Raw genomic sequence first — 23,430 nt, forward strand, 5'->3', positions numbered from 1 at the left:
TGGATATCACAGGCGTGATGAGCAAAAACAGTTATGCAACAGGAGACACCCGGAGTCAAAACAACACTCATTTGTGGCCTCTACAACAAGCTAAATGTGCAGTTTTAAAACAATTTATAGCTTGTTGTTCTATTCTGCCACAGAGCAGAACATCAGGGGTGTACCTTGGATCTCGCCCCATGACAGCCTGGACAGACTCCAGCCTCCTGACAACTCTGAATTGGATAAGTGGCAGAAGATGGATGTTGTTCTGTTTGTTATTTAATCTACAAAGTGCCAAGCTAAAATCTTTGTGAATCTGCTGTCATTCTCTCAAGTGTTCATGCAGGATGTATAGGCTACTTCACTCACTTAAAGAAAAGACGGGCATTTAAGGACTCAGTACACTTGAACCTGTGTGATGAAAAAAAAAGACAGCCACAGAAGACTTTTTACCACAGAATAAAAGTACAGCTATGTTAAAACATTTATGAATGAAGTGTAAGTCATGCCACTGTGTTAGAGCCTTGGGGCAGGTAAACTGAAATAAACAGAAACTGTGTTATCAGCGTTATTAATTACACCTGTGGTTTTCTGTGCACACTGGCAACACGTCTATTAAAAACAAACAAACAAACAAACAAACAAAAAAAACATTCCTCAAAAAGAGCTGGAAGCAGACTGGAATAAAACCGCTTAGAAATCATAGCCAGATCCAAATACGCGCTTATCAAATAGTAATAGGAAACAGACTTCAGTGGAACTCCTTTGAACACCTTTAATTCCTGAGAAGCTTGGTGCTGCTGCCAAAACAAACATGAGCAATCTTTGCGATATTGTATCTTTGGAAATGATAATATACAGGCACAGAGACAGGAACGGTGGCCGACAGCATTTATCAAACAAACAGGTTTAGATTAGAACTGCTAAATGTTAGTTTGTAGATTTTTGTGTTATATGTGGCAGCTGAGGGTTAATGTCTAGGTGTCTGTGATGGTTCTGTCATCCAGGTCATGGTAATGTAAGGAGCTTGGAAAGAAAAGCGACTTGACATCTTTAAGTTATTTTCAAGAAACTTAAAAAGTAGTCCAGTTGCTTTGCTTTCCAAGCTCCTTAGGCTAATGTCTACGGTTACAAATTCCTTCCTTGTATCAACAGTTTAGGTTGCTGCTGGTGTAATGGTGTGGGGGATATTTTCTTGGAACACTTTGAGCGCTTGGTACCAACGTAGCATCGTTTAGAGCCCATCTGAATATTGTTCTTCATCATGTACGTACTTTTATGACCACACTGTGCTCTTCTGATGGCTGCTTCCAGCAGGATAACGTATCATGTCACAAAACTCAAATCATTTCAAACTGTTTTCTTGAACATGACAGTGAGTTCACTGTATTCAAATAGCATCCACTGTCACCAGATCTCAATCCAAACCAACAGAGTGCCTTTAGGATGTGGTGGAACGGGAGAATCTCTTCATGGCTGTGCAGCAACACTATGATGCCATCATGACAATATGGACCCTGCTGTCTCAGTCAATGAGAGACACACAGAAAGGGAGGCAGGCTAGGGTACAAAATTATATCAAGTAAAAACTACAAGTCATATCTAAAAGATTTTTCACTGTATAGTAGGGCTCTGGGTTTGTGCACTTTGGGAAACTCTCCCTCGTACCACAAGTCATATGTTACTCCCAATCAAGTGCATGTTCTGATGTAAATTTTTGTGCAGGTTTTCTTAAAGCTATAAGACCATTTTAGGCAGAATAATAATAACAGGGAGAAATCTGACAAATAATAAATAGCATAGTTAATGCTACTGCAATGGTATACCCAAAAGGAAGCTGTCTAGTCTGAAATGTGCAAAAACAAACCGCACAGGAAAATCAGCTCATTAGAAGCGATCAAGTAAAACACATCTTATTTAAATTAATAGATTTAATGTTGCTTAATTATTGCAATACAAAAAAAACAAAACAAACAAACTTAATTACAGACAGCTTGAAATGTTCCTAGCCAACAATGACAGCGTACCAGCATCTTTTAATTCAACATCTTCATCTGCATTTAATAAATCATATTCATTACCATTTTCCAGTTTCTCTGAAAACAGTTTTACACTACGGAAAAAAGTGATTTTAACTTCAACTGATTTTTCAAAATGTTTACAAAATTAAAAATTAAAAAAAAAAAATCTACAAATGTTAAATACACTTTACAAAACTCATTGTCAAGTGAATTACAGATGATTCTTTAACAACTTCAAGGCATTATAATTACATACAAAGTAGATACAGCATAAGTTTCACTGGTTTGATGTAAGGGAATGCATAGGAGCGGCGCAGCTTTAAATTTCTGACTAATTGAAAATTTTGGCCACTATTTTTGCTCTAAAAGTGAAAACGCTTTTTCATTTCATATTCTAACAAAGGACAGTTGTTAAGTGAAAAGACGGTTTCCTGTCTGGATGGACCACAAAACCAAAACACTGGAAATCCTGGAAAACCAGGAATCTTCTTCAGATGCAGAAAAGACTCACCAGGTAAGTCTAAGCTGAACTTTCACACATTCTTCCCATTTCTCCCATCACACCACAAACAGAATTTGTGTCTCTCCCCAAAACAATAAATATAAGATGCCAATTTTGTTATAATTGTACAATTCAGCATCCCTGTGTATTATTTGACATTGAATTCTGGACAGTGGAGTAAACATGTCTCAAATGTATCGAACATATTACATAGCTAAAAATATAAACAAAAACTAAATATTTTTGTTTTCAGTGAAAAAAAATCACTTTTTAATTCAGAAACAACGATGTGCAATCCACATAAGGTTGTGTTAGTAATTTAACTTTCAGAAAATGTAAGATTTTTTCTACAATTAATGCTCGCAGTGTCAACATTTGATCCACGTTTGTTAGTAAATCTACGTCATTTCTTTGCATTGTGTAGAACAACAGTAGAGGAAAAAAGTCCAACATGTAAATAAGGAAATGATGAGGATTCTCTCAAGGCAAGACGATCAGCTTTAAGTGCTTGACCAGAGGCTTCATCCCTGAAAAAGGCATGATGAACATGTACCAAAAACAAACAAAAAAAAAATGCAAATCATAACCTGCTTGTTTTGTTTCAGATTGTATTTCTTCTCATGCAGTTAACATACTGACTTTGTTAGTGATACGTTTTTGTATGCTGGAGGTTCTTGACTAGTCCCCAATGTCTGCTGGTGTACAATGTGCATCAAGTGGAGGCATTTCAACTGTACCCTGGAGGACACGTGTGTATATTGTATGCTGAAGGAAATTCCCTCAAATGTTGAGGATGTTTTGTTTCCTTCAATTCATACTGGTATGCAAAAAAAAAAAAAAATCTCCTGTTAACCCACAATATGTCATTACCTCCCCAGGTTCCCCTGCCTCATTGTCTGTAGTGCCTTTTGGCTTTACTCCAAGCCTATAAACTGCACACTCTCCTCCATATTCGTCTTGGCAGAGTTTTATTTTCCCACCTTCGATCTGCTCCCAAAGCGTCGCTTTAACAGGAGCTGGTCTGAAGGTTGCTCTCTGTGAGGATGGAGGTGATGGTGGAGGAATCGTAAAGACTGTCGTCATCGTCTGAGCTGAGAGCTGACGAATCCAAAGCTGGGCGTATTGCTGCCTGAGTTTTCCTCCTGTGAGACATAATAATCACTATCAGTAACTACATTCACAAAATCAGCTGCTGTCAGTCTTTTTTCCCTTATCAAACCTGTCTACACAGCTACAGTCATGGCAGGAAGTTTACATACACTCATCAGGAAGCCACAAAGCCTTTAGGCATAGTGTAAAAATTTTTCGATACGGTTGAGGTCGGGGTTTTGGGAATGCCATTCCAGAAGCTTAATGTTTGTCTTTTTTTATCCATTTCAAAAACCAATTTTGATTTAGGTTTGGGATCGCTGTCCTGTTAAAACAAACAACTGTGTCCAAGTTTAAACCATCTAGGTGTTTACATGCTTGACAGCTTGTACAGTGTTCTTAAGTTTGAAAGCTTCACCTTTAATCATCCAAACATACTTCATGTCATTGTGGTTAAATAACAAAATCTTTGTGTCATCTGAGGTTAACCGTTTGGGTCTTCTTGGAAAACTGGTGACAGAGCTGAATAACTTGTGCTTACATTATGATTGGTTGAAATCATGACCTTGGAATCTGCAGTTGTTTAGAAATGGCTCCAAGAGACCTTCTGAATCCATAATTCTCCTTTTTATGCCAGCAAAAAGAAACTGTCAACTGTAGTTAACCATGATCACTAATGAATGTTAATAGGCCTTGGCCCTGCCACATTTTATAACGTTCAGCATCATGTATTAAAATATTTGAGTGAGTGTATGTATAAATTTGACCCTATGTGGAGAAAATCCCAAAGTTAATTTAAACCTAATTCTTGTTTTTTAATAGTCATTGAAGATGCTTGCTGTACAATCAATCCACCATTGAAAAAAAGAACAATTCAAAGAAATCTTTAAAAGCCCAAAATGTCCATGTCCATGATGAGTGTACGTCAACTTCTGAGCACGAGTCTGATCATCCTTTAAGTGGTTGTGATACCCCGCCCTCTGCTGGTAAAACCGAAGAACTACATGCAATTCATTGGAACTCGTTAGAGGATGTTTGTAATTTAATTTCCCCTGTGGTACATGAGTAATGTACCGTTTTAGTTTAATGAAATCGCCGATCCACATGTGGGTGATTGCTGGAATGTTTTACACACATCAGACTGTGTAATGCTGCACCTCAGGGAGGCTGTGTGAATCTTTACCATGTGTCTGTATCAATGTGTCACACCTAAACAATGTGGGTTCACTGATTATTACATCATGTGAATGCAGTTTTTTTCATTCTGTGACGCAAGTAGGAGGAGATGGTGTCTCTCTCACTTAATCACACATGCACACACACACACACACACACACACACTGCTGTGATAATCTGGCTGCCAAGAAGAGCCTTGCATAATCGTTACCAGAAGCTCACATTGAGTAACAAATTGGAAGAGAAACAAAAAGAATGGGACAGGAAAAGGAAGCGCCTACTTAAGCTCAGTCTCCAGTGCTGTGACTCTGGTCTGCAGGGCCTCTTTCAGCTCCATCTGTTCCTCCAGGTCTCTCTGAGCTTTTCTTCTCATTCCATCCAACCTTTCCAGCTCTGTCTCTCCTTCATCCACCTGCCTCTTCAGAGCCTTCACTCTCAGAGCAAGCTGCAACACCAGTTGACATTTAAGCATGGTTTGCCAGTATGTGTTTCAACTTTTCCACTTTCTGTGAGTGGATTTCTGTATTTACATTCAGCACATGGTAAATATTTATACCTGGTCTCTCTGTTCAGTGTGTGCTTGTTTTTCCTCATCCAGTGTCATATTGAGGTCTTTTAGCTTCCTCTCCAAACGACGTTGTGTTGCCAACACAGCGTTCTTCTCTCTTGAAGTCAGAAAAAGAAAGCAAGAATTCTCAGCTACTGAGCAAAACCGCTTACCAACTCACTGCTGTTACATGTTACAACTAGAAACAGTGACTCAATCACTTGACAGAAAAACGAGTACGACCTAGAAAACCAATTTAATGAAACGTTTAATTTACTAGATTTTAGGATTGTCCTGAACAACAACTCATGATCATCATCAAATAATACCTGTGATGCCATCTGGAACAAAACAGTAGCATACTCTATTTGGACAAAAGCCACATCTCCTAATCGTTTAAATCAGATGTTCTCGGTCACAGGTGTAATTTCAAGCACCGAACCATACAGTCTGCCTTTACAAACATTTGTGAAAAAATGAGTTGTTCAGATGAGCTCACTGAAACTGAGTGTGGTACTGTAATGGTCTGTGACATTTCATTTCACATTTCTGCAAAGTAGAAGCATCTAGGAACCACAGGAATGAAGTGGCAGACTACATAAAATTATAGAGCAGGGTCGCTGAATGCTGAGGCACATTAAGCATAAAAGTCACCAGTGCTCTGGTGGCTCACTAACAACAATGCATAATAATCACTTTTGTGAGTAAGAGGAATGTCAGACTCATTCTTTACATTTCTATACACAAATCTAGATCCTTTACAAAAACGTTCTCAAACACAGCAATAAATAAATAGATAGTTCCACTATATAGAGCAACATGAGTGCAGTAGTCTGCTGTTTTCACTGCACCTCTCTTCGCTCCGCAGACGGTCTTCCAGCTCCTGGATTTTGCTTTCCAGCTGGGAGACTCCTACAGAGGAACGCGACTGACCCTCCATGTCAACCACACGACTCCTTAGCTCCTTCAGCTGCAGGGACAGACATGAGCAAATATGACGTTAAAAAGTATAGACATGTTGGATGTAAACCCAAAGGCTTTATTTATAATTAAATCGATAATACATGAGAGTTAAACAATACTTTGGTTAACTTCGCAAACACAAATTTAGTGCATGTGCACATACATGTCTCTCCATTGCATTCTTGTCCAGCTCCAGGTCCTGCTTCGAGGATCTCTCCTGCATGAGCTCAGAGCGGAGCTGATCGATCTGGTCTCTGCTGCGAGCCACACGATCAGTCAGCATATCCACACTGCTTCTCTCCTCCTCCACCTCCAACTCCAAACGCTTTAGTTTGTCCTGATAGAAACAAGAAGAGATGAGTTTAATAAGCTGCTCAGAGGAGACACTGCTGGAAAAAAAACACAAACTAATAAATAAAATCACACTACTTGTGTTTATTAAAATAATCAGCATTTATCATATTTTGATAGCTATGCTACCCTTGATGTATAAATGTAATAGATGTGCAGACTGTCACAGAATCAGTGCATGCAGAGCACAACTATTAAAAGCTGTGAGCACAGTATCCATGGGTTACACTCCCAAATGATTCATTCTCCCAAACCAGGAGAGGAGCAGATGAGCCGCTTACCTCCAGGATGCGAATCTCTCGGGTTTTCTCATTGTGGCTGTTTTTGCTGGCCTCCAGCTCTCCCTCCAGGTGGCGCAGCCTGTTGGCGAGCAGCTCTTTATCCAGCTGGTGGTTGTCTCTCTCCTCACATGCAAGAAGCAGTTCCTTCTTCTGCCGTGATATCTAGTTAGAGCGATCAGATTTTTTTTTAGAAATGTCATACATGTGCTAGAGGAAGTCAAATTAAACCCTTGATTATTATTCAGACAGGATATAGTGCCGTCACAGTTTGGATTGATTCCCTTTGAAATGAAGGATCATTTTACACCATGCAGGGCTTTTTTCCCCACTTTGTTACCTGTCTATACATGAATACAATGAAAAAAAAAAAAGAAAAGAAAGAAAATCAGTCAAAAGGTTAAAAACACAAGTCCTTAAACCACAGGCACACACCTCTTCCTCCAGTTTCCTTATATTCATCTGGCTTTTTTCCAGCTCAGAGTGAGCATCGTTTTCGTGACGCTGCACCTCCTGCACTTCCTTGCGTGCTCGCTCTTTCTGTTCTTCCAGTTGAACCCTGAGAGCCTGCGTTTCTTCTCTTAAGGACACGTTTAGAGAGTCATACTGACAGAAGGACGGGGGCAGACAGGACAAAACAAAAACAGAATGAATGTTTTGTGCTGTGTATCCTCCAATGAGCAGAGAGGACAAGATATAGACTTTTTTCATTTGCACAGGTATAAAAATGATCCATCCTTCTTACGTCTTTGTTGAGTTTCTCTAGAGCTCTCTCCTGCTGTCGTTTAGTGTCCTCAAGCTGGCTGATGGTCTGTTTGAGGGCCTCCTTGTCCTTTTCTGTATCCTCCGAACGCTGGCTGAGTTCACGGTGCTCCTGGCTCAGTCTGGAGGCTTTCCTCTTAGCCTCATCGAGCTCAGATCTCAGGCCTCTAACCTCAGTGTGGAGTGCAAGCTCTGCCTCTGAGCTCTCTGTAGCATTGCTTTGGAGCTGAGCCTGAGGAAACCACAGAGGACATCCAAATAAGCCTGAATGTGAACAGTTTCCCAGGCATCACTAAGCTGGATGGTGCTATAAGGGATGCAACCTTACCTCTAATCTTGAGATTTTCTCTTTTAGACGAGCAGTCGCCTCCTCCTGCTCCTGCTTGGCATCTTGGAGCGAGTTAATGTCCAGGTGAGCTCTGCTTAGCTGTGTCTTACTGGTGTCTAGTTCCTCTTCAGTCAATGAGAGCTTCTTTTTGAGCTGGGCAACTTCACCCTGGGCCTCATTAAGCTTCTGCTCTAGCTCTGAGATGGTTGCTGGGTCTGGCAGCTATAGGCAGGAAGACAAAAGATAAACCAGAGTCATTTAAACAGATGATTTTAATACCAAAACTACCACATTCAGAGAAATGTGTCGACCAAGCCAGCTAGTTTTTATGATTAAAACAGGAGTTTAAATTATTATTTTTTTGCTGGAAGATTAAACCTACCCGTTTATTTTTCTCTTGTGCTTTAGCAAAGTCCTCTTTGGCCTTCTGTAACTGGCCCTTCAACCTGTCAATCTCATACTTCAGTTCAGCCTCTTGGTTCTGGTGAGATTTTTTCAAGGAGATGACCTCCATGACCTTCTTGTCAAACTCCACCCTCATTTTCTCTACCTCAGACTTGCCCTTCTGCAAATCAGCTTTGCACTGCTGGAGCTCCTAAACAAAAATGTAACATCTTGTTAAACAGATCATTCAGCAATGCCTCCATGATCAGATGAAGTATAGCGTTTGTCTACTGCACCTGGCTGAGGGTTTGTGTGTGGCTGGGGTCTGGTGTCTGTTGTTTCATGGAAGTCATTTTGTCTTGGAGTTCCTTTAGTTCTTCCTCAAATTCCTCCTTCTCCAGACGGGTTTGCAGGAGTCTAAGAAATGTGCACGTGCATCTGATTTTAACCAATCAATCCATAAAATTGTTTTAAATAATGTTTTGATCAAGAGCAGTTTGATTATATTCGTTAATCATTCTGATATATCAGAATTTGCTTTGGTGTTTTCATGGAGCTAAAAGATTATCTTTAAGTGACAAAATAAATTGATTTCCAGCTACCACATTGCAGTCAAATAAATTCACGAGAAAAAAAAGTCTACATTATATTTTTTGCTAAACACACACAAATAAGGCCATCCACACCACTCTTCAGCATCTTAAAATGGACAGTTTATGCCAAAATCTAATTTACACATTTTTCCTCTGAAGTGCTTTTTTTTGTTGTTTTTTTTAAATACAGATTGTGCACGTGAAAAGAGTTATTATGGATTGCATTTATATAGCGCTTTTCGAGACCCTCAAAGCACTTTACAATTCCACTATTAATTCACTCTCACATTCACACACTGGTGGAGGCAAGCTACAGTTGTAGCCACAGCTGCCCTGGGGCAGACTGACAGAAGCGAGGCTGCCATATCGCGCCATCGGCCCCTCTGGCCAACACCAGTAGGCGGTAGGTGAAGTGTCTTGCCCAAGGACACAACGACCGAGACTGTCCGAGCCGGGGCTCGAACTGGCAACCTTCCGATTACAAGACGAACTGCCAACTCTTGAGCCAGGATCGCCCCAGTTCTTAGATTAAACTGCTGACTGAGTTTAAAAAAAAAAGTTTTATGGTTATGATTTCTCCATAGACATTAGCAAATAAAATAGATGGATATATACTCTATTATTATTTTACTAGGTACACCCGTTTAACTACTCATTAACACAAATATCCAATCACATGGCTGCAACTCAATGCATTTAGGCTCACAGCTTTAGACATGGTCAAAACTGAAGGTGAAACAGCATCAGAACGGGGAAGAAAGATGATTTAAGTTACTTTGAATGTAGCATGGTTATTCGTGCCTAATGGACTGGTCTGAGTATTTCACAAACTGCTGATCTATTAGGATTTTCCGCACTCTGTGTCTCTATGGTTTACAGAGAATGGTCTAAAAAAGAGAAAATATCCAGTGAACGGCTGTTCTCTGGGGAAAATGCCCTGCTGATGCCAGCGGTTAGAGGAGAATAGCCAGAATTCCTTAGGTTGGTGGGAAGGGGGCAGTAACTCAGATAATCTCGTATTACAACTGAGATGAGCCTCTAACACACAAAATATTGATCCTTAAAGTAGACGGGCTATTGTATAAAGACCACACCTGGTGCCTCTGCTGCCAGCTAAGAACAGAAAACTGAAGCTAAAATTCACACTGGCTCACTAAAAATGGACAACAGAAGAGGATGCCTGGTCTGAGAAGTGTCGATTTCTGCTGTGACATTCAAATGTTGGGGTCCAACACGAAAAACATGGATCCAGCTTGCCTTGTATCAAAGGCTTAGGTTGCTGGTGTAATAGTGTGGCCTCCACTGTTAGAAGAGCTCAATTCAACAGAGCACCTTTGGAATGTGGAGAACATGAGATTCACATCACGGATCGACAGCTGACAAATCTGCAGCTACTGTGTGATGCTATCATGTCGACATGGACCAAAATGTCTGAGGAATGTTTCAGCGCTTTGATCAATCTGTGCTACAAAGGATTCAAAAGTTCTAATTTGTTATTAGCAAGGTGTATCTGGACACGGGCAAAAGATGTAAATTTGATTTTGGAGTTAACTGTCCGTTTAAAGGTTTATGCTTAGATACTGTTTTACAGTAACTCAGCCCACTATATCAACACAACGAAGAACAGGAAAATAGAATTTTTTAAGGTTCAAATTGTGACTACATTAAAAGTAGAACTAGAACAAATATGATCCATATTTGATTGTTGGTTTTAGACACACACACACACACACACACACACACACACACACACACACACACACACACTTGGATTTGGGCTAAAAAAAAAAAAAAAAAAAAAAAAAAAAATCATGAAATACATTTATTGAGAGCGAATGGCCTTGACACTATAGACAGTTGTTAGCACAGTTCAGCACATCTACAGCCCAGTAAAGCTAAACACAAACACTGTTTAGTTTGCGACTCTCACTGTGTTTCAGGGTGGCTGGGTGGCTCTCTGACAGAGAGGGTGAGAAACATTTACCAGGTAGAATGAGAGAGAAAGAATGGAAACATTAGTAAAGAGAGTGCAAAGGAAAACATGACAAGATGATGACAAAAATCCATGTCCACGTGAACACTGGAAATGTCAAAGTCAGGTCAGCAATGATGACTAAACACTGCGAATGATACGACTGTTACATCAGAATGTATTAAGACTCACTCTTGTTTAGTTGTTCGAAGTTCGTCTCTGGTTGAATGAAACTGCTCCATCCAGTGGCTGCTCTCATCTCGACAGTCCTCCAGCTGCTGCTGCAGGGAGCGAACTGACGCATTTACACGCAAGCGCTCTGCTTCAATCCCTGCATGAGACTTAAGTAGGAGACAGAAAAACTGATAACCTGTTGTGTCATTTCTCTTTCGTAGCCTGTGTTAAATCACTCTTTTTGCATTTGAACGGCTTCTCCTTTCAAATATTCAAGTAAAAGTCAACAAATGCTGCACTTTCACAAACACTTTTGTGTCACAGAAAAGCTTTCATCTCAGTCCTTGGAAAGGCTATTGAAATTAAATCATTTTCTGTTGTATGAACCATTTTCAGTTTTAAAATCCTTCAACTTGTTTTAGAAATATAAAGAAGCAGCAGTATGGCTTCATACTGAGAAAGAGCTCTACAGATGTGATGTTTGCTTTCGAAGTGTTGATGAAGAAGCATAGAGAAGGTCGGAAGGAGCTGTGCTGTGTCTTATGGATCGAGAGCGAGCATGTGATAGTTGCAAAGAGTCAGGAGTAGCAGAGAAGTATGTGACACTTGCGCAGGACATGTATGAGGCCAGCGAGACAGTGGTGAGTGGTGAACGGCTGGAGTGACAGATGGGTTTACATCAGGGATCAGCATTGAGCCCATTCTTGTTTGTGATGGGGACAGGTTAACAGAAGAGGTCAGCCAGAAATCCCTGTGGACTGTGATGTTTGCAGTCGACACTGATCTGTAGTAAGAATAGCGAGCAGGTGGAGGTATGCTCTGGAGAGAAGAGGAATGAAGGCTCGCGGAAGCAAGACAGAGTACATGTGTGTGAATGAGAAAGAGTAAGGTGAATATGCGAGGAGTAAATATAGTGAAGGCAGACGAGTTTAAATACCTGGGGTCAAAGCAGCAGACAGTGCACAAGAGAGGAAAAAGAGGGCTGGAAAGGTGGAGTGGATAGCAGTGAGAGTGAAAGGAAATGTTTACAAGATAGTGAGACCTGTTATAATGTATGGTTTGGAGACTGTGGCACTGACACTGAGATTTTCATTAGGAGTGACCAGAATGGACAAAATTAGAAATGAGTACATTAATGGAAGTGCTCGGGTCAAGCAGTTTTGAGACAAAGAGAGGCTACGCTGAGATGGTTTGCATATGTGCAGAGGATATAGTGGTACAAAGGATGCTGAAGATGGAGCTACCAGGTAGGAGGAGGAAGAGAAGACCACAGAAAAGGTTCATGGATGTAGTGAAGGAGGACATGCGGAAGGTTGGTGTGATAGAAAAGGAGGCAGATGATCTGATGTGGTGACCCCTAAACCAAGCAGTTGAAATAAGAAGACAACCTTGCTGCTGTTTCTTAAGAATTACAGGCTGTTTGACCAATTTCAGTTTTTTAACTTATTTTTCTTCTTTATTTTTAACATGGTTGTACATATAAAATGTTTTGTACCTACATAACTTTTATTCTTTATCCCGCTGCATTAGCGTGGCAGGATAATGACGACAGAATAGAGTTTCCTGGATTAATAAAGTATTCATCCATCTTTCTACATGCCAACTGTAAGTGATGCTCAGTTTGATACTGTGAGTGCACACCTGAGACACCTGCTCCATGCTGCTGCGGAGCTTGTCCATATCCGCACTGTACTGCTCTCGCAGCGCCTCAATCTCTTTGTCATGTGATGCCACCTCTTCCTTCAGAGCGCCCTTCAAAGCTGTAAGCTCCCTCTCTCTCTGTCGTAGTGTCTCCTCCAGCTTCTTTTTAAGTTGCAAAACTTCCATCAACTGCGCCTGACAAGAAACCAGATCCTGCACATGGAAGGGAAATACAGCATTAATGTGATAACTCTGACCACTCGCTCATAAAAATGTCTTAAATGAACATCAACTTCCTGTTTCAGAGTAAAGTATTTTTCAAAAGAGTGTAAAAAAATAGAAACTACACAGCAGTTTATTTAAAAAGTGGGGTGAGATAAACTATCCCGGTGCATCAGTATTTGTGTCTGTGTGTGAGAGGCCAAATGTCTGAGATACCGTCTTGTTGCTGCTCTCTCTTCTCAGCTCATCTTGAAACTCAGCCATCTGGTCCTCCATATCTCTGACCCGCTTCTCAGCGTTTTCTCGATCCATACGCAACTGAGTCAACCTTCAAGGAAATGAGAATAAAAACATGCCTGTGAGGGATTCTTTGAATATCACCGGCACATTTGTTTTGTGAATAAGCTACAGTAGCTGCTTGTGTCATCCAACTGTCTTGCATGTAGCAGTACCATGCCCCTTGCTGCTTTCCCTTGTAAATGTGTTTGCGTGTGTGCATGCTATTATGTTCTTACTCCGATTGTGTTTCGTTTAATTCATTTTTCTTCCGGTCCAGCATCTCCTGGAGTTGCAGATTTTCATCCAGACAACTCTCCAGCTCTGCTTTCAGAGCAGGATCAGAATTGCTAACAGAGTCCTACACACAGACAGACATGATGAATAAATGAGGGCAGTGAAACATAACACCGTCTGCTCTGCTGGCATAAACAATGGGCTTTTAAGGAAATGTTGAAGCAGGGTTGCATTTGTGCACCAATCAATATGCGTAAGAGATTTAAGTTATAAAGAGCTATTAGAGATTAAGACTTGCCCAGCTTCCTTAAGACAACATATAATGGCTAATTATTTAGATTATTGTGTGTGTGTGTGTGTGTGTGTGTGTGTGTGTGTGTGTGTGTGTGTGTGTGTGTGTGCGCTCCTGACCCGACCAGAGAGCTTAAGGGATTAATCTGAGGATTAATCTGAAGCACACTCCAAGCTAAGGAACACCCCAGTCCTCCTGGTAAGATTTGTTAAAAAGGCACAAAAACTCTGAGGACAGTTTCTGAGTCGATTTGGTTGGTGGAATAGTTGCTCTCATTCCAAGAAGAGTGGCTTGAGTGTTTATGTGAAGCACTAGATGTGATCCGTGTAATCAGAAACGAGTTACTCTGGTAGGATACTCTGAATGTTAACACCTTCTGGAGGCTGATTTGAGAAAAACTAGTCAGGTCCCACAAGACACCGAAACTACAGGAACCGTCTTAAAATCTAGTGCACAGTTTCCACTGAAACTGATGATAATGTGACCACAGATACGGTTCAAAGTTCACATTATGGCTCAATTTGTCCTATTCATTAATATTATCATAATGTGTCACTTTAACACTGCTAAAGTTTTAGTTTAGTGTAAATTTATCTACTCAGTGCCAGTTTACTGAAACAGTCAGCTTAAGGTATTTATATTGAACTGTAAAGGATTGTTGGGACTACCCCAACAATCAGATGATAAAGCACTTAGCAACGTTTGGGAGAAAGAACTCCCTTTTAACACAAAGAAAACTCGATCGGTTGGAGGGTGAGGGGACCAAAAAGAGACCAAAGAGAAGCGCAGTGAGACCAAAAAACAATAAATAGGACAAAATACAAACTACAAGAAAGACATGAAAGTATTGGTATAGATATCAATATCTCTGTCTTACTTCTCTTTTTCTCTGCTCCACTTACCTTCCTTTCTTCCAGCAGTGCAACCACCTTTTCCTCAAGCTTCCTTTTCTCACTCATCCACTCCTCCCTCATGCTTTGTTTGGGCTGTCAACATAGTGGACATAGATGAAAACGGTCTCTTCAGTGGACAGCAAAAGAAAAACTCCTTATAGAATTTGACACTTTCAAAACAAGCAAACCTTAAGGTGCTGAATGTTCTGGAAGATGAGCTTTACTTTGTGCCTCACGATGACATCGGTTTCACTACTCCTGTGAAAATGAGAAACTGGTCAAATGACGAATTATTTGCTTTTTCTACCATTTTATTTAATTAACTGAATGCGAGCAAAGCTAATAACATGGAAGCACATACCCTTGTCTCAGGATGTTGTATATGGTCTTCATGGCCTGCTCCTCCTCGCTGCTCAGCTCTGCACTCTGACCCTGGTCCAGCAAAAGGTCAGGGGTCACCTTAAGATATAGATCAGAAAACTACTCTTGCAACAATGCACGGTTTACGGTGGTCGAAGCTCACTGAAAATCTACTTTATTGTGCAACCACAAATGAAACCAATTCTTACTTGTGCCTCAGTCAGATTTGGTCGTTGTGGCTCCAGTGAGGCCCACTGATTCGCTGGCTGTCCAGGAATTTTGGTGACATTGCCCTGGCTGCGCCTCAAGCTGCTGTGAGTTGACGATGGGGGTGAGGTGTAGGGATTGGCGGTGGTGAGAGGAGATGTAGCTTCTGGACGTTGCTGGGCAGGGGGGAGTCCTCTCTGCTGGCCTCCAGCATTAACACTATCAAACCTGTTTATTAGCTTGTTGACAGACGTCTGTCTCTTGTTAGAGTATAGCTCATTTGGCTGAGGAGGGGGCTCGGGACTGTCCCTCACTGACCCCAGTGACCTGTTAAGCCCTGCCTGATAAGAACCGTGCCAGATATTTCTTTCAGTGCCCCTCTCTCTATCACTGACATGCCATCCCTGCTCTCTATCTCCCCTTACTCCAATTCCTCCATCCAGATTCCCATAACTACCAGACTTCCCATCTCCTGGTGGTCTAGATAACTGATACTCCTCGTTACTCAGCCCTCCATCCCTGTCGAGAAGCGACCCATGAGACTGAGCCCGGCGTAGTAGCCCTCCCTGCTCTCCTCCTCCTATGTAACCTCCCTCTGTTCCTGGCTCTGCCTTCCCTCTGTTCCGAGGAAGGCTATTATAGCCAGAGGAGTACTCGGTCTTGAGCTGAACCCCATATGAATCTCCTTTTTGTCCATCCTTCAGAACCACATATGGTTGGCCAGCAATTCCCTGCACTCTGACTGCTACACCATATTTAGATGTGGTCTGAGTCTTGGTCTTGGGCTGGGGTGCAGGATGGCCTCCACCATTCTGATAGTCATTGATGAAGCGGATCTGGACACCATAGTCCACCGGGGTCGTCTGACCTGAAGATGGTGTGGTCATACTGGCAATAGTAGAATAAGAAGAATAAGAAGTAAGAAGTTGTTAGATATATTTTGTAATTAAAAAAAATAAATTCTGGTTTGAGATTTACAGTACTGTGCAAAGTATTAAGCGCGCCCTCATTTCTTTATATTTTTCTTCCAGTGAGCCAGAGATTCTTGTGTTTTCTTAACATGGCCTTGAACAATAGCGCTGCAGGCTTTCTGAAGGTCTTTTAAATTTTGCCTTTGAGCACCAACTATTTTTTTACTCAAGTCCTTGACATTTTCTTTTCTTCTGCCAAGCAGCAGCCCCAAAAAAAACATGGGGAGCTGAACAGTATCTGAAATTCATGTCCTTAAGAAAGGAAGAAATGTGTCAGCAAAGACCTGATACAGGACCTAAAAGATGCATCTGACCCCTTCAGTTGATCCATCTACTGCTTTCCAAAGCCTCATCAGACTGATGAGGCTTCATGCAATACCATCTAGAATTACTCTGACTGGCAGCAGCTTTATTTTTCAGCTTGAAACACACTACCAATGTAGTAAAAGCATACCTGGATGGAAAACCCCCCCACATTGGAACACTATTAGTTATGGATTGACCTCCCAGAGCCTAGACCTCAACATTATTGAAGCAATGTGGAATCATCTTAACAGAGAACAGAACAAAAGAGCTTTGAATGTCTGTTAAGAAGCCTGGAGAACTATTTTTAAAGACTACTTCAAGACATTGCAAAAAAGCTAACCTAAGAGAGTTAAAGCTATGAATGAAAATGTTCATGATTTTCAACATGCAAACTCTGTTTCTGATATTTTGATTTCTATATGTTGTATTTCCATTAATGTTTTTACCTGCAATATTAAATGTCTGCACCAAATTTTATTCATTCAAATCACATTTTAGGTAAAACCCCCTCATGACACACAGATCTTTTGTTTCATTTGATTTTTTTTGGCTCAGTTTTTTTTTTGCCAGTTTCTCTCTTGTATGTTTTTATATTTCATCTATAGGATTTAAAAGTGCAGGTACAACAATATAAACCTTATATGAATGTTTTATATTTTTTTAAAAGGGAAATTATCAAAGATCCTTGTACTTTGCTTTCCATGAGGACATTGACTTCTGGACCACCAATAATGGACAACCTGCTTTGTTACAGCCAACCTCTAGATAAAATTCTGTGACTCTACCAAAGTATGACTACATAACAATGTTGCACATCAAGCTTTTACTCTCAGAGCTGATAAGATGCTTACTTCTATCAGCTGTATTACAGTATTGAAGCAGGGAGGGAAAAACTTACAGGAATTTGTGCATGTGTCAGATTTATCCCAGAATAGAAAGAGATTTCTACATGCAGGGTTTAGCTGAGGTATGTGTGTGTAAGTGTTCCCACACCTCAAATAGAAAATGAGTAATACTGAAAAATATATGGCGAGAGCCACACCTCAAACATCAGCTGATAATAACTTTGAGTAAATATCAGTCTTTGATGTCATTAAGATACTGTGACTCATCGTTTATCCACCTGACCTGCACACATGAGATTATTTTTCACTGTAAACTGTAAGGCCATTTTTTAGTGTCAAAAATAAAATCTCATGGGTCTATAACAAGACTGATTGCTTATTAAAAACATATCTTCATATAAATAGTTATTTGCTGTTTGTCAAGTATAATATTAGTGTCAGCTTTAAAATTCCTCAAATTGTGAAAACAAATGTATAAACAGTAGACTTTAATTAACAGGTAATTCTGAAAAGTAAAAAATAAGAGACACAGACTTCCTTTTAAAATACGTGTTCTGAGATTTATAGGTGCTTTCTGGCTCTTTACTGCTTGTGTGGACTTTAACCTCAGTGGACTCCATTAGTCATTAACCTGAGAGCACACACCCACATATCACTTTCCCCTGTGAGGACCAACTAAGCCTTCTGAAACTTTTGGAAGTTTCCAAATCTAAAGCTAATTCTCTCAACTGAACTTTGACACCTTGAACACAGACAGCTACTACAGCAACTAGTCAAGTGTCACTACTGCTTTCATTAACTATATCTGAAATTTCTCAATTCGTCTTTTTCTTGACTGCCTAATCCTAACTTTTTATACTTCCTGAATACACAAAATGAGGATTTCTAAAATAATGCTTCCATTCATTGTACTTGTTTAAGCTTAGTCACTGCCAGCCTTTTTCATCACTACTCTGGCTGATAATAACTTGTTTTAGGTCACCCAGTAAACCCCATCCCCCAGGACTGCACAATAGGATGGTTCATTCAACTCTCTCCCAAACTATTACAAAACTACCCCCCAACCTCTGTGCTCTGCACCTTCCATTTCCTGTCTGCAGCCTTTGGAGGTGACAGACAGAAAGTGGGATGGGAAACAGAGAGGGAGGGTGAAGTGAGAGAGAGAGAGAGAAAAAAAAACACTCCACTTTTCTCCTCTTATCAGTGCTGAGTGTGATAAAATCCAAAGTCAAGCTGTTCCTCCGAAACAACCCTCCCTCTCCTCCAGTCCTTACAAAGGACTGGCTACAAAAGTAGCCATCGAATAGATAACTCTATTTCCACAGACACATACTTCCATAAATTATTGCAACACTTTTTAAAAATTTCTATACAAACGTTTTAATCTGTATGACAAGACAAACCAGCCAAGCTCCTCTGAGATAGAAGTGAGGCAAGCAGGAGTGGTCACTATGAAAAGGGGTTTTATATATGAAACAGTTTCGGAGCAAGATAAGAAGGTAATGACTGGCCCAGCAATGAATAGAGTGACGTCACTGAGAATGACCTTCGAAGGTATCTGTGTGCAGCTGGTCGATTTTTTTCACCCTTTGGGAACCACAGAAGATGCGCCGTGTGTCACAACAAGTTTGTGAAGCCGAGCATAAAGTTTTCAGCCCACTCTTGTAAACCAAGGTCAACCAAAAGTGTGGTCCACTGACGACTGCAGCACAGACACGCAAGATAGTGCACTAACTAATAATCTTTGACTTAATGGGACATACTCATCTAAACTGGCGTGACCCGTAAAGCAACAAGTGAGCCAAACTGATGTAAAGAAACCAAACTGTAAAGCAGAAACATGTCTGTCTGAGAATATCTGTTTATTTGTCACAGAGGAGGAAGGGACTTCCAGCTCCGACAGCGGGACGAGGTTGAAGGAGAACTCATCCCATTGTCCAGCTGATGTGGGGCGGAAAATGAGGGCAGCAATTCTGGAATGCTATAACTACCCCTGCTGCTCCTGCCCCTTTCTCTTCTGTCACACTGTCCATCTGATTAAAAGAAGTCATTTTTAATGCTTAAATTTTGCTTTTAGGCTTCACTCCAAAGTTTTTTCTCCACAGCACTCTAAATAAACATGCTTTCTATACTGAGAGTAGGATGGCAAACAAGCTCCCCTTTGATCTTAAACTCGTGATGTGAAACTAACATGTCACACCTAAGGTGATTGTTTCAGGTCTGTAAAACACAGGAATTTGTTTTTTTAAATACAGAAAGCAATCCATTACCCAATAAGCGACTAAACAGTGTTCACTCTGGAGATCCAGAATCTTAACTATGAGCATTGCAACTTTAATAACAGACCAGCTTTGCTTACACAGCTATATCTGGAGCTTTTGTAATTTCATGAGAGTCGTGCTACCCTGCAGTTATGCTGACGAGCCTGTGGCCTCAAACTCAATTCTAAAAAAGTAAATTGAATTGAAGCTGCTTTCGTTTTAAGACCTAAGGTGGAAAGGAAAAGAAAAAACGAATTAGGACAACAGAATGGGTGAGGAGAAAAATTAAACAACGGCAACGTGTGAAATCACATGCCTCTGCTGACTCAGAATCCACATGGCTAATGTGATCGCATCATCTCTAGACTGGCCCAAAAGTGACACAGCTGGAGATGGCAGACAAGGGTGATGGCAACATGTGCCAAAAACATATCCTTAGGGTGTAAAAACAACCCTTCATGCCAAAACGTAAGCACTACAAATACGTAAGCATGTGCTATGTTTTTAAGTAAAGCCAGTCTTCTCTTGTTCTCGTACAAGAACAGCTTTGCATGAGTCACAGTTCAAAACAAACCTTGTTTAACCTATACTGGTCTTTGGTTTGACTCCTCAATTAATAAACACCCAAAACAATTCATTTAGCTGCTCTCCCTTTAAACTTTCTTTTTATTGGCTACCAAAAGCAAACAGAAGGTTTGAAGAGCAAGTGGGCGGAGCTTCTGTCCTCATAAAGCCACAAAACCGGACTTGGCAGACAAGGTTTTTCTAATTAGACATCTTAAGCAGAAAAATAATAATGTGCTTTACTACTTCTGTAAAAAATAAAAATAAAATAAAAAAATAAAGCAATAATTAAGATTTTTTGCATCCAAAACAGAATTTTGATTAAAAAAAACTTTTAAAGAACAGAAATATAAAAATGATTTTGGTTACCGATACTGTTAATTTAGGGCAGATGTGGCATAAACCCTACAATGCGCGGGGGTCTAATAAATTTGGTAAGCATTGTATAAACGTCTTAAGAATGAAAATGTAAACGTCTGTGTGCTGAATGAGGTTGAAAGCAATGGAAAACAGCCGGACACTAAACAAGGAAGAATCAAAACACCACATCTGAAAATATTTGCCTTTAAAAAACCCCAAACAAAACAAATCAATTCAAACTGTCATCAACTCTTTGCTAGTTGGACTATTTGAGAGCTAGTTTACAGCATGCTATAAAGCTGGCATATGGATGCTGTAAAAAACATTTAATCCTCCTTTTCTTCCAAGTGAATCATAAAGTTTTACAGGACTGTCCTGCAAATCACAAATGTGATCATGTAAGCAACAGAGATACAAGTGCTGTACTCTCTCTTCTGCTTTTAAAGGACAGTCAGGTACTCGGTCCTCAGAGTATACTCCCTCTCCATTACATTCTTGACATAACACCAAGCCCTCATCCTCTTTCACCCTCAAACAAACACCCATTTATTCCTCTTCTCAGGCCAAAGGAGTTCATTGGCATAACAATGTACAAAAAAATGACACAAAAGTAGGAGCACATAAATACACCCCTCCCTTTTCCAAATTCCTGACACTGGTCTCTCTGTCCTTTACACATACAGGGGCGGAAAGTGTGTCAGTGTGGGAGACTCACTTTATGGCGTTTTATCTGCACACTTGAGTGTATCAGCTGCTTGTACGTGTAACACGGCACAGGTCTTTATCTGTTAGTCCAATGTGAGGCATTCCCACCACATTACGAGTTCTGAAACTGTACCCGAAGCTTTGCAGGCTCAATGCTATAATTAGTGAAATTCATGACCCAATCCATGAGCGTTTCCCCACCTCAAAACTATAATCTGCTGTTCCTTCTTGCCCGTGTCATCAGTTTCACATGAGCTGTGAAGAGAACAAAGCAGGTGTACTTTAAATGCATGTTTATCCATTGTTTACCCGGGTTCAATCCTTTAATGGTTTCCCTACAGTTGCATTCATCCCTTTGAGCTATGTGCTAAAAACGTTTCTCCTGTACCGTTGTTCCAATGACAGATCGCCTGGTCGCACAGGTGTACATAGAAACAGAAACACCTGGCTCATTTCTAAACAACTTTATGGTTTTAAAAGTTAAACCTCTGATATTAAGCCTACCTTCGCTATTCTTACATTTGTCTTAAAGAGACGTATTAGTCTGTTTTATTTGTCATTTAGTTCCCCTCTCTTAACGGGCAAATCCAAAAGTTATCTTGGAATAACGTTAGCTGGTAGCGCTGTTTCTCTCGAACCATCGTTAGCTGCTCAGCTACACTGGCTCACAGTGACACACTACCAAATAAACTATTACATAACTGCCATAAATCAAAAATAAGTGCCGCTAGGCAGCACCAGAAACCCACAAAGCGTCAAAGTAACTGTCCGAGGAGCGGCGCCTGTCTGGTTTAGCTGTCTGGCTATGACAGTCCCAAACCCAGCGTGAACTTACCTCTTTTTTCTGAACTTAATCTTCTGCTCCTCTCGTATCCTCTCGCCTCTTGTATGCCGATAATAATTCAGATATATTGACTGACATCCATTAAAGCCCACACGGAAACGTGAACAGAAATACCTAACTCCTGCGGAAATTATCACAGCAATAAGTTCATTATGCTGCTGCTGGGAATGCAACCTGTTACCTTTTTGTCAGGGATGTAAACGTTCCGCCCAGCCCCGCCAAGTACGGCGCTGTGATTGGACCGTTTCGCTGGCTTGGGCGGGGCTATTGATACTGTCTAGGTTTGTAATTGGTGAAACCTCCATGCCACTCATTCCTTGTTTCTGTACCATTTTTTCACCTTTTTTGCTGAAAATGGAACTTGTATTTTTTTTTCCAAATAATGACCCGCGTAACCTAGATAAACAAAACTCTTCAAGGACTACTGATAGATGCAGGTGCCTCAAAACGTTTATTTCTCCTCTTGACCAGTAGATGGCGCAGCTGGTTCTCAAGGGTGGCAGTTTGCTAGATAGCGTGTGAAAAACACACCCATAGAATATGTCTGTTCAGAAGATGGTCGCTTAGGTTTAAGTTGCTATTTTTTATTATAATTTATAGAGTTTCTTTCTTTCTTTTTCTTTTATACTAAGTTAGTATTAATAGTATCGATACCAACGCTGGTATTTGTATCAGATTGATATTAGTGCAAAGGGCTGACACATTTTGATTTGTTTCTATCCTGTAAGTTCAGTGTGTAGCCCACGAAATTTTGTTAAACACTTTTTCTTAAATGTTTGTTAAATAGTTTTTCAACTTACACTGGGCTGTAGCACTTTGCTATCATAGCAACAAGATTGTAGATGGCATCGGTTGGTGTCTTCCAACCAAAATTGTGATTTTTTCCTTCCCACTGTCACCAAGTGCTTGCTCATAAGGGGTCATGTGATTCTTGGGATTTTTCTTACTAATACTGTTGAGTCTTTATATAAATATAAATCACATTGAGTTAATTATTGTTGAGAATTGACACTATATAACACAATGAAATTGAAAATTGAGAGCTTGAAAAGAAGGCAACAAGACTTCTTTAGATTTATGAGCATGTTTTGTCTCTCATGGAAAGGGCAGAACTGGAGAAGCCTCGTGCACAAGAGGGGAAACATCTTCATGAACCTAATGAAGTCCAGTCTACTATGACCTGGATAACTGAGAACCTACAGACATATTTAAACTTCACTTTTCCATTTTAAGCACAATTTTTGACATTGTAATAGCTTACCCGTGTGCCTTTCCATTTAAGAAATCCTGGGAACATCCCTGAGTGTAAAAAACATATAAATAA

General features: G+C 40.4%; 1 protein-coding gene across 4 annotated transcripts; it reads right to left on the reverse strand.

The window, feature by feature from the left end:
• Window positions 1-1,903: 1,903 nt before the first annotated feature.
• LOC134636670 (cingulin) lies at window positions 1,904-22,288 on the reverse strand. 4 transcript variants are annotated; one of them, XM_063486763.1, is made up of 22 exons: window positions 22,098-22,288; window positions 15,253-16,138; window positions 15,045-15,142; window positions 14,872-14,941; window positions 14,693-14,776; window positions 13,501-13,622; window positions 13,202-13,313; window positions 12,764-12,976; window positions 11,141-11,289; window positions 10,907-10,933; window positions 8,680-8,800; window positions 8,382-8,594; window positions 8,000-8,221; window positions 7,655-7,903; window positions 7,345-7,515; window positions 6,913-7,074; window positions 6,444-6,617; window positions 6,169-6,287; window positions 5,327-5,435; window positions 5,052-5,215; window positions 3,486-3,647; window positions 1,904-3,032 (listed from the first exon to the last, which is right to left on the reverse strand). In XM_063486763.1, the coding sequence occupies exons 2-21, from the start codon at window positions 16,135-16,137 to the stop codon at window positions 3,512-3,514; spliced, it is 3,600 nt and encodes a 1,199-aa protein (XP_063342833.1). In that variant the 5' UTR covers window position 16,138; window positions 22,098-22,288; the 3' UTR covers window positions 1,904-3,032; window positions 3,486-3,511. The 4 variants fall into 4 exon arrangements, with proteins under 4 accessions (XP_063342833.1, XP_063342835.1, XP_063342832.1 ...); XM_063486765.1 differs by having other exon boundaries at window positions 1,904-3,647; window positions 15,045-15,115; XM_063486762.1 differs by having other exon boundaries at window positions 1,904-3,647.
• Between the last annotated feature and the right edge of the window lie 1,142 nt (window positions 22,289-23,430).

This window comes from Pelmatolapia mariae, linkage group LG10_11 (genome assembly GCF_036321145.2).
Source record: "Pelmatolapia mariae isolate MD_Pm_ZW linkage group LG10_11, Pm_UMD_F_2, whole genome shotgun sequence".
Classification (NCBI taxonomy): Eukaryota; Metazoa; Chordata; class Actinopteri; order Cichliformes; family Cichlidae; genus Pelmatolapia; species Pelmatolapia mariae.